Source organism: Amyelois transitella, chromosome Z, assembly GCF_032362555.1.
Source record: "Amyelois transitella isolate CPQ chromosome Z, ilAmyTran1.1, whole genome shotgun sequence".
Lineage (NCBI taxonomy): Eukaryota > Metazoa > Arthropoda > Insecta > Lepidoptera > Pyralidae > Amyelois > Amyelois transitella.
In genome coordinates, this window is record NC_083535.1 from 1,524,117 (window position 1) to 1,536,566 (window position 12,450).

Sequence of the window (12,450 nt, forward strand, 5' to 3'; positions counted from 1 at the left end):
CCAACTGAACTAATAAGAGCCTTTATAATTATAAGACACGAATAAACATAAACACATTTTTAACCCAGAAATCTGCATCGAAAGTATGCATTTACTTGGAATTAAAATCTCTATTAAATAGGTACTGTTAATATTATTAAAATTTACATTTGAAATAACATTTAACTGCACAGCATTTAAGAATTAACGATCAACCAAATATGTATGTCGAAATGATTTTACAACACAGAAATGTTCTAATTTTCACAGGAAGTTTGCTATTAGATAGGTACTTATAGGTATACGATTAAGCTTATTAATAAAGGGTCGATAGACAAGTGATTAAGGTAGCGATTTGTAAGCTAATTGTTGGGTTTGTATTTTACTGACCCATGATAATTTTTAGAGAAGATTATCTAATTTCTATTCCTATTTGAAAGCAAAGAAAAACATAGCAATAACACAACAGCTTTACCCAGAGAGAATGTAAACTTATATCTACCTATATTTTTTTTATCTTTATAAAGCGATTGATCCAAGGATCAATTCTATTAAGATTCCGACCCACGACGGTATTCGGCCAAGGGATCGCAAATGAAATGCAAAATATAATAGCGACAATTGCATCATACGCGACATAACGGCTCATAAGAACAATAACAGGCTGTAATCGTGCATGTAGAATTTAGTAATGAATATAGAGCGCGCATTGGGATTGAAGTCGCAAAGAACTGATCTACATTTCGACCATACCTTGACTCTTTTGAAAATATCAAAAACTAAATCAGTATGTATTTATCAATTGAATATGTACAATATTTTTATGTCTTTGTTAAGTAAAATAAATAACAATAAACATATTGTTGGTTAGAAGTTGGACTTAAAAGTTGATCGTCCGCCGCATTATACATACTGTACTCATCGAAAAGTTATGTTAATCTTTTTTTGAGAAATACACGCAGATGAAGTCGCCGGTACAACTCTTATTGTATTATGGGTTGACATAAGTACAGAAAACAATTTAGTAAAAAAGTTTCTCAAGCAGTGCAAGAGAGAAATTTTTTAAACTCATTTGCTAAACATTTAAGTTTTAAGTAAACGAATTTTGCCGTGTGGTTTCCGCACTTACGAATAGTATCGCTCCACATCTTTCTCATGGATGCCATTAATGGGTATTCATCTTGTAGGACTAGGCTAAACTGTCACTATTTGAATCTCAACTCCATCATAAAGCTAGACGGTTGAACGTTGCCTTTCAGTCTTTTCAAGACAGCTCTGCCTTCACCGCAAGGAATGTAGACGCGTCTATATATATGTATGTATGCAAGCAAACGGAACCATTTTTGTTCGATGATGCACACAAATCTATTATATAAAAAAAGTGGTGACTCCCTTTTTTTTAACAATGCGCACTCTTTTAAAACAAAGACGTTTCACGCCTCTGCGTCTGTAATCATTTGTAATTGTTTGGTGGGAACCTTATTTTGCGTTCGTATCGCGGAAACCGTATGTGGGTGACATAAAACGGGTTACGTATTGCAATCTTACCAATGCAACTGCCATTCCACGTGGTTGCAAAATAAAAAGTTTATAGGGGTGACGTTGAAGTTAATTTGTTTGTTTGAGCGTCTCGGTTGATCATTGGTTGAAGGCATGCAACTGGAAAAGGCCGCTTTGCTATGCCTTAACTTATGCCTTTACGCGTTATTTGCGCCGAAGGAAACATCGTGAGGATACCAACATATTCATGCAATTGGATTTGTTACTATTATACAAACTGCCGTGTGGTTCCCGGCATGATGGAGTGGTCCTATTCATACAAAAAAGAATAGGACCACTCCATCTCTTTCCCATGGATGTCGTAAAAGGCGACTAAGGGATAGGCTTACAAACTTGGGATTCTGTTTTAGGCGATGGGCTAGCAACCTGTCACTTTTTGAATCTCAATTCTATCATTAAACCAAATACATGAACTTGGCCATTCAGTCTTTTCAAGACTATTGGTTCTGTCTACCCCGCAAGGGATATAGACATGACCATATGTATGTATGTAGATATGTATGATATTTGACGGCCTCTGTGGCTCAGCGGTAGTACGCTTGTCTGTGACACCGGAGGTCCCGGGTTCGAATCCCGGTCAAGGCATGATGAGAAAAGAACTTTTTCTGATTGTCCTGGGTCTTGGATGTTTATCTATATAAGTATCTATTTATTATAAAATATAGTATCGTTGAGTTAGTATCTCGTACAGAGCCGGATTAACCTTAAGGCAGAGTAGGCAACTGCCTAGGGGCCCAGCATCGACAGGGGCCCCGCCCACTGCACTGCATTCCGAAAATAACATTTTTTGAATTGAACGAAAATGATAATTAACAAAACTATTCTTTCTTTTTCAACACCTGTAACACTTTATACATACAGAACCATCTAGTATCTAATATTAGAACTAATATAATCCTTCGAAACGCAACTAACTGGACTTCATGTACGTTGGGGGAATTCCCGATTTGTTGGGTGCGTTCTGTAAGCTTCCGTAGCGTGATAATAATTTGTAGCGTTATAGTTCCGAAACTTTCAAAATACCTATAACCTACGTAACGTATCTTTAATTACAATATGTGATATGAGTTCTGCGATTGCAAGGTAAATTTTAAAAAGTTTATGTGTTCTCCGTATTTGAAGACTTACGATTTTCACATACACAGAACCAAAAGTATTTAAAACATTCAGAACGCAGCGAGAAGGCCCACGGTTTATGTCGTTTTACGTTGGGGAAATCCCCGATTCGTTTGATACTATCAGGCAGGAGCGTTTGTTTTTGTGTAGAAGTAGACTCGACTCGACTGTTGAGTATTAGTTGTTTTTATGACAGTGGTCTTGAAAACTTGACGAGAAAATAAATCTTCTTGATTATAAAATAGAATTAAATAAGGTAAGTTTATTTATTTTTTCTAATTGTTTGTGATATAATTATTTGGCCAATAATATCTTTACTTTTCTGAAAATTTAACCATTTCTCTGTCTTAGTTTTTCATTTACATCTTTCTTTTAAGGAACAAAATGTCCGATGAGCCCGTGAAAAAAAAAAGCATTTGAGCGGTGCAGAAAAACGTAAAAAGCGGCTAGATCAACAAAATAAGCGTGATGAGGTATTAAAGAAGACGCAAAACCTTTTCCAACTTGGATTTGTTCGCCAACCACTCGAAAATCAACCTTTTCCGGGTACGGCTACGTCTGCTGCTGAACAAACCGGGAGTTTGGAGGCGGACTCAGGAGACATTCCTAGCGAGTGTTCTAAACAGGCCAACCAGGATCAAGAAGCAGCTACTTTAACAGGTGCCGAGGAAAGTGAGGCAGAGAACGAGTTCCAATCACCAGTACCACAACAAAACGTAGCCTATCAAGATGTAGGATACCAGAACGACATTGGCTTATGGAAAAATATTACCAAAGAAATACTGGTGTATTAGATATATTTGGTGTAATAGGTAATAGAATTGGTGTAATAGAATTATTGGTGTATCAGAGATTTTAACGAATGTCAACACTTTGACTGTGATTTTTCTGCTTCAAGCCGTCAATACGAAGACAGCAAAAGATTTTATCTCAGTCAATGTTTTTTCGTAAACAAATAAGTGGTGGTAAAATGAAACGAGAGTGGCCCATGTATTCTCCATCGACTGGAAAAGTATACTGTTTGCCATGTGTTCTTTTTGGCGGCGTTGAAAACCAATCACAGTTTCAAACAGGATTTTCTGATTGAGGAGTTAGGACGTCATGTCATCCATGCCTATATCTGGAATTATATTCAGAAATGTGGGTAGAAGGTAGAGTTGCCAACCGGACTATAATTAGTATTGTACTATATTTCGGGACTCCGTACTATATACTGTTGAAGAAATAATTATATTGTACGCGAAAATACTATATTTTATATCAATGTTCTGCGTTCTGTTCCCGCTATTTCGGCATTCATAGAAAGGATTATGAATTCGAAATGGTGTGAAAAAAGAAACAGAGCACATATATCTTTTATACCTACTAAAAATGAGCTTTTGATTTATAGTAATTTAAAAATTTACTGCGATAAACCTTCTGCCAGTTTTATTGGAGAGAAAAAATTGTTTAAAAATGCAAGAAGTGCATAAAAATATAGATTTTGGCCAGTAAAAATAAAAAATAAATTAGTAAAATGTAACTTAGGTTATTTTTTATTGTTCCCTACTAAAATACTATATTTGTGTGCAAGGTACTATATTTTTAAAAGCTTTTCTTAAAAAATACTATATTTTGACACTAAAATGTTGGCAACCCTAGTAGAAGGCAAAAAAAATACATCACATGATTTAGTCAGTCAGAATAGGTAAAGAAAAGGGGCCCGAAAATTGTAGTGCCTACAGGCCCATGACAGGGTTAATCCGGCTCTGATCTCGTAACACAAGTTTCGAACTTACTTTGAGGCTAACTCAATCAGTGTAATTTGTCCCATATATATATATTTATGTATCCAAACTGAGCTAGGTTGCGAAGGTCAAAACTTCCATTCCGATGAAATATGCTCCGAAAATATTCTGCAGTTTTAAAATCAGCCTTCATTTACATTTATTTTATGCTATCTGTATTAATAGTTTGATAACTAGTACAAAGACAATAAGGAACCTGTCGGATCGTGATAACCCAGCCCACTGCCACGACAACAACGTGCAAACTTTCCTTTCTCAACCTGTTATCCAACGATTACCCAGCTTAGGTAAATCACAATCATTTCATTGGTAAGGCTTCTACTCACCTCGGCAACTTGTCGCAGCGACGAGCAGCCGCCTTTACAACCTCTAAAAAACATTAAAATTATTTGCCGATACGTGTATTTTGATGTCTAAAATACTGAAATCTAAATCCAAAAAAAAAAATAGGAAACTGTTTGACTGACATTTTAATCCTCCTTCCATCTGGATATATGGATTATATAGATTAGAAATTTACCATCATGCCAGTTTTCTTATATGGTCTACCGCTGTATTAAAAGATAATTTTACGGTATTCCGGTATTCGGTAACCGAAATTAGCTGGATTTGGGTAAAAAGCGGGCAATGCCGCGTTTGCACTATAGTTAAATATGTAAAAAGATTTGGAATTCCATAATAATGATCGCTTGAATAAATTACACTCAATTTATGTTTATTATATAATGATGAGCTTAAATATGGAGGACAATCCCCCAAAATTCTAAACATTCAAATGGCAAAGGCGATAGGTTGCAGGGACAATTTGCAACGTGAGTAGCGGCCTTTATACACTGCTGCGCATAATTCCGTGCATATAAAATACACTACTTTATCATAAGCATTATCTTAAATAAGGAAACCATCGAATCTGACTCGATCGATCAGTTTCCTTACATAAATTGGCGAATTATTCCAATTTCTCCCACCAATCAAATATAGCTAAACGTGGTCTTGTGTCGACTTACTCTGTCTACCCTGCAAGGAGTGACGACTTGATGAGAGTACGTGCGATTCATACCAAATTTCAGCTTTGTGTCAGTTTCAGTGAATGTTGTGACGAATACACGTAGAAATGGAAGACGTGAGAGGAAAGTACCTTAGGTTCGAAAGAACAAATCAAGAGTACCTTATACCGACGACCTTGCATTAAAAAGATGAATAACTAGGAGTATTATTATGTAATGAATAAAAATCTATACATATAATAAATCTGTAGAAGGGTCAATTCTGTACATTGAAAATATTGAAAAAATAAATAGCAGGAGGTGTTACTGGATCGATACCAAACCTTAACCAAACCAAAATAAATCTTAATTTTTCAGTTTTATCCATAGAAGTTGTTCTGTAGAACCGCGAACACACGTTGCGTTACCCGCAGTGGATTCAGCGCCTTAATAAGATGGCATTGTCAGAGTTACTCAAAATGGATAAATAAACCAACCACGCGAAGACCGACATTCGCGCGGACGGAGTCGCGGGCGGAAACTAGTAAGTAATAAATTTGGACGAATCAGTAAGTTAAGGTTAAAATGCATATGTTGCAAAAATGCGGACGGCCCTTTCAAGCAAGAAAATGAAGTCGGACAGAAGAATTATTAAAGTAAAAATGTTGTCTAGGGAACCCTTAAAATGTCATCATCGGCCATCGACCATTAAAACACTTTCTTACAGTATTTAGCTTCTCGGGTACTAGTTGTGAAATGTCACCAAAATAATGATGGAAAGCCATATACGTTGCATAATAGCGTTTTAGCGCAAAACATAATTGTTGGAAATATAATATGAACAAAGCGGCTTAACCGACGCAACCACTTACAGACTGTCACTTATAAATTGAAGTAGGTACGTAGTTAGTTGATAATACTCAGCTAGGTACATACACCGAAATGCTACTAACGTCCATTCTATGGCCTGCGGTAATAATATAAATTTGGAACCCAATGTGCATCAGCTTACTTCTCTTTTACTAAAAATTCAATCAAAATATTTTTTCTTAGGGCCATTTTTATTATCGATATATGTTATAAAATGTCTTGTAATGCTAGATAAGACATTAAAAAGCAAATATTATGATACCACCGAATTTTATAGGTAGAATAAACTTTAACTTTTACCTAGGCATCACACGTGAGAAAAAATAGTAGGAGCTGTCATTGTCAATGTCAAAAGTTCAAAACTTGTCATTGTTTGTGATTGATTTGGTAGGTAAAATTTGTTTGCGTAGTGCGCTTGTGCCTGACCCAGGATTCTCGGATGACCTATTTACCTAGGCATCTAGGGTTTGATGCAGTCTGTACTATACTATAATAGTGCTGTTATGATTTACTGCACATCATCGGATCTGGCAGGATTTATTGATTCATAGTCTCGATAGCGTTATTACAGCTAGTGAGTGAGTGGTGTGCGGTGGTGTTCTTTAATTATTAAATTTTAAAGCTATAAGATCACTTAAAATGGATATCGACGAGTATTCTGATAATGCGTGGTGTTTTTCTGATAGTTTCGATAATGACTGCTACATTGAGTTTTTACCTCCCGAACTTCTCACTACCATTTTTTCTCTGTTGCCTGCTAAGGAACTATTAAAATGCGGCCAAGTATGTTGCCGCTGGAGGGCTATTGTTGACGACCTTACTTGCGAAGAGGCTCTGTGGCGTCGCTATTGTAAGAAGGATTTTCGGGACATATATAATGCTGCTAGATACAAAGCGAAACCGCGCCTCAGCTCATTCGCTCTTTATCGCTCACTATCGATCTGGCCTATGCTTCCCGAAGCTAGGGAATACCGAGAGGAGTTCGCAGTAGCAACCCTCGTTAGCGATCAGATCAGAAGCTTCAAGGTGCTAAGTGATGGCACTATTGGCATCCATAAGCGGGGATGCATACAGTACTATGATATCGAAACCCAGCAACCCATAGAACGAGAGCAGATAACGGGTGACTACTCTTGGTACAATGAGAACAACTATTTTATTGCTGTTCTTGACTATTTCCATCATCTTTATCTTGTGCGTAAGTCTTTGGAGAATCCAAGATTCGAAACTCACGTCACATTCGATAATGTAGTGAAGTTTATACTGGTGAACAAAGAGATCTACTACGTCACCATGAAAGATGAAATTTTTACTTGTAACGCTGATATTGATGACTTAAAGAGCAAATTTATAAACAAGATGAGGGACAGGGTGATGTCGCTGGGTTTCACTGATCGGCTTCACATCCTAACAGAACAGCACGACATCTTCACGGTTGTTGATAACAAGCTGGTGCTTGTGTGCACCATCAGCCACGACCCGAGTCCATTGAACCAGCTTCAAAAACATAACATATTTGAGCCATTCTGCTGGCAAACTTACTTCCAAACGGCGCAAACAGTGCGCCTGCGCGACATCGTCGCCGTCTACAAATATGGCGACATTTTCTTCCTGGGCACCAGTTGGGGCATCTTGCACATCTACCATGCTCCATTTTCATGCCAAAGATTGGATCTCGGAAACACAGAACCGTTGAAGCAGTACACCTTTTTTGAGAAACAAGATTCGGTCACATCCTCTCGCTGTCCGATACTTCAGATTGACATATTGGAGAATGAGGTTGGGCACACTGTCATTGTTGCAGTTCCGAAGAAAATCGTTGTGTTTAAGTTTGTACATCAGTTCTTGGAATTGCTTTCGTGCACTTCCTATTCTAATGAAGAGGAGGTCGTTGGGGAGGCTGAAGAGGAGGCCGACGTGCCCTAAATATCTACATATGTTGCTAAATGTTTTTAATTTGCAGGTATATTGGTAAGTGAAAATGGTCCGCACATGTTTGTTTAACTTAGCAATTTTTAAGGTTCATCAACTTAAGCATTGGCATAAATTTATGATTTTTGTATTAAACTGCGCAAACCAACCTTTTCGTTCGGCATTTCAATACAAAAGGCTAACTGAGCAGTAAAGAGCACAAAATAAAAGTAAAAAAAGTATACAATATTATAAGAGGATTTCTTTTTAACAATAAAAAGTGTTGGTATTGGTTTAAAAAAAGAAGAAGAGTAGTGCCGGACTTAGGAACTCCAATTTTTATCCTGGAATTCTTTTTACAAAAATAGTTTTAAACACGTATATAATATAAAATGTATGTATAATATACTGCAACCGGTTTTTTTTACTATTCAATATTCTGTTTGTGTACACATATGCCCAGTGTGTAGTCTGCTACCACTCAGCCAGACAGACATGCAAAAGTTATATATTAATTAAAATATTATAAAAATAACAATTTTGTATTACTACTTGAAATACTAAAATTTAAATACTAATTATTAAAATTCAGATGGATCATGACATTTGATACTTAATCAGTAATTACATGCAAATCAACATTAGAAAGCTAAACGAATTTAAATCAATATTTATGACTCTTTATTTTAGATATAGCGACTTAGGTTGAAGGCGTGTTTATTTTTATAACCATGTCACTTTATGAATATTAATGTTATATTATTTTAACCAATTGCCAAAGGAAGGTTTTGATTGTTATGCACGAGTTAAGACTTCAATTCGATGAAACAGCTTGGCTTATTTCAATCGGGTATTTCGTATATTTTATTTGTTACAAAATTATAAATAAACAAATCGAATTGATATCAGGTTGGGTGTGAAAAGGTCAGATAATATAAAATGTGTGTTAACTTACGAGTACATTGGCAATGGCAAAGGAGGAAAATAAGACAGATTACGGTTACAGTGTCAGTGTTGTCTGATACTTAATCACTCACTTAATTATTGTCATATATGTATTTTGGTTTTCATAACATTGATTGATGTCGAATAAATATTTTTAGTCATGTAGAAGTCAGTGTAGAAGAAGCCGTAACAGACTGCACTGTAGCATTTGTTCAATAACTTGAAAAAAAATGTAGACACTAGAATACATTGGTATGATTTAATTGAAATTTAAGCAACAACATGCCTTCCCAAATACGTGATTTTATACATACATACACACACATATATGTAAAGGTAGATTATGATTGTGAAAAAAACAACTATTTTGAGCGCGGCGAATGTACCTACAGTAAGCGCGAATGTGCTTTATTAACAATAGTTTATTAACGTTTGATCATCATAATCATGAAAACAAAGCTTTCCACCGAAGTGGAATTTCGGAGAAACGTTCGGATTTTATTTTTCAATCTAGGTATTGAAATTTATGACAAATTGCAAATTTTTCGTTGCATTTGTATTGATTTATTAGTTCAGCGATTGCTCGGTAGAGGCAGCACTAGCTCTTCTCGATGTTTCCGTGTAATATCCGGGCTGTAAGGTGCAGCAAAATGGCTGCAGTTTGCAATGGAACTCGATCAATACTAGCCTCCATTAACGGATCAACTTACATTCCGGACTTTAACTTACATTGGGATGCCTTTTTAAAATTTGCTGAACGAGATTAATTCATTTATTAAATCAATTTTCATGAGAAAACTGTAGCAAGAACTCATTTATTTTTTACCATTCCGTCCAAGTTGAGCGATCGAACAGAAACTTCAAGAAATATAAGTTCTTATTCGACTACAAATTTCTACAAAAGTCGTCCTAAAAATTTTGTCGGTATTTAAAAGCATTGCGTGACTGATTGTGCATTGATGGCGATTGCAATAAACACCATATTGGTACTGGAGATCAAATGACGAGCCGCCTACTTTATTTTTCAGGGTTATTCTTGTGTGGATCTCCTGAACGCTGGCATGAGAGAGTCCGGGGTTTATTATCTTCAAATCAGAGGGACCACCTATTGGTTCCTTAAAGTCTACTGCGAGCAGAACATTGCTGATGGCGGTTGGACTGTGAGTTCTCTTTCTTAGAATTTTTCTTTTAGTGGGTCCTTTTTTACCAAAGGACAATTCCTAAATCTCAATTTCATCGAGCTAAACGTTTTTCTTTGCCTTTAGTCTGCGTTATTCCTGCTGGTTCAGTAGCCAATGTTACCTACTTCAGGTCTAGTCCCTCCTTATTTCATCAAAACAGGTCTTTGGTTTTTTTTTTGTTTTTAAATAAAAAGAAAAACTTTTAAATTAACAGCGACTATTATCTAATTATTTATAAGATTTATCAATTTTATTTTTTTTAATTATTTACTCACTTTTTTTTCTTAATTTTTTCATTTATGTGTGCCATTCGTACCAGGTTATTCACAGGCGTGACGATTTCGGCGTCCCAGCTGAGAATTTCAATAGAGATTGGAGTGACTACAAGAATGGGTTCGGTGACCCCAGCAAAGAGTTCTGGCTCGGCAACGAGAACATATATATGTTGACCAACAACGACGACTATATGCTGAGGGTCGAGCTTGAAGACTTCGATGGTAACAAGAGGTGTGTTATTGAGAAAAAAATCCATGATTAAGTAAAAAATCCATGATTAAGTTAAAAAATCCATGATTAAGTAAAAAATCCATGATTAAGTTAAAAAATCCATGATTAAGTAAAAAATCCATGATTAAGTTAAAAAATCCATGATTAAGTAAAAAAACCATGATTAAGTAACATGATTCTTCTGACGTTTGACTTAATTGTATTCTGCCCGTAGAGGAGTCCAGGGTTCGCTTCGACTCGATTGTATCCTGAGCTGTAGCTCAAGGTCAGAAGTACGAACCTGCTGACTGCTGTGACACTATTTGCAACAGAAGTTAAATATTCTGATCTTTTTCTGACGGGTCTACTGGAAGAGACTTCTGTTGATATAACTAGCAGCATTGTACTACTGTACTGTGTTAAATGCTCCTGTATATTCTTTTGTGTACATAAATAAAGAAATAAGATTCAACAATATTCATCTTTAAGTTACTTGGGAGTAGGTTACAACCGTCTGAATTGCAAAGTGCCAGCAGATTATATGGTCTTTTGACCGCAATGCCATCATAAGATGGGTCATGTTGGGTGCGTCAAACACAAAGATGGGTCGTTTAAGAATGACTCTTACTTTTTGACGTTTAAAATCTTCAGGCAGCTGTTGAACAAATATAAATGTATAAACAGGTACGCGCAGTATTCCCACTTCAAAATCTACTCGGAAGCTGAATACTACAAGCTGGAGATAGACGGGTACGAGGGGAACGCCGGGGACTCCCTGAACGACCCCTGGTACGGGTCCAACAATAGTCCCTTCTCCACTTACAACAGGTAAACATCTCTTATACAGATTACTATAAATGTGACGCGAGGGCGCGGCCGACTAACAATATTTTAAAAGGAACAGTGAACGGCCTTGGGGCGAAAAGGTTCTTGAATGGGGACAATGTGGAAAAAACAACTTAGGCGGTCTGATCTTTAAAGTAGCTAATTACAGAGGTGGAGATTTGGGGAAAGCAGATTTGGCAGTGATCTTACAGCTAAAATGATTTAAAGGATGGTTCACGTTATCTTTGATGTAACTAACTTTCGGAACAGTTTCAGTCGGGTTTTTGGTGAAGGTCATTAACAAAAGATGTAATAAACTGTCCCAATAAGGGACAGGGCGTCATTTTCAGTTTACGATAAGCAGAAAATACTGAAAATGAAATTTAATTAAGAAGCTTCGAAGAATTTGTGCTTATGATATTATTATATTTTGTTTTTTATTGCTAGGGACAACGACCGGTCGTCTCTGAACTGCGCGTCCATGTTGAAAGGTGGTTGGTGGTGGAAGTCGTGCGGGCGCGGCCTTAACGGCTTGTACCTACACGACCCGCAAGATCTCACGGCAAGGCAGGGTGAGTGGGGAAACATTCGGGGTCAATAGCAACATTTTAAAAAAAATAACATGTCTCTAATTTTGTACAGGACACGAAATTACAATTGAATATAAATAAATATTGACGTGACATAAAACACTGATTGAGCTAGTCACAAAGTAAATTGAGACTTGTGTTATGTTCTATATAGTAACTTTGGGGTAAATAAAAACAATAAAATTATCATTTTTCAATCTGTGTTCTATTTGAC

The 12,450-nt window shown here is 36.4% G+C and overlaps 1 protein-coding gene across 1 annotated transcript in view; it reads left to right on the top strand.

The window, feature by feature from the left end:
• LOC106130524 (angiopoietin-related protein 2) overlaps positions 1–12,450 on the top strand; it is a 102,321-nt gene that overhangs the window by 86,323 nt on the left and 3,548 nt on the right. Inside the window, exons 4-7 of the mRNA XM_060953418.1 lie at positions 10,183–10,314; positions 10,655–10,842; positions 11,506–11,649; positions 12,094–12,218. Coding sequence (XP_060809401.1) covers positions 10,183–10,314; positions 10,655–10,842; positions 11,506–11,649; positions 12,094–12,218 — 589 coding nt within the window. The remainder of the gene's footprint in view (positions 1–10,182; positions 10,315–10,654; positions 10,843–11,505; positions 11,650–12,093; positions 12,219–12,450) is intronic.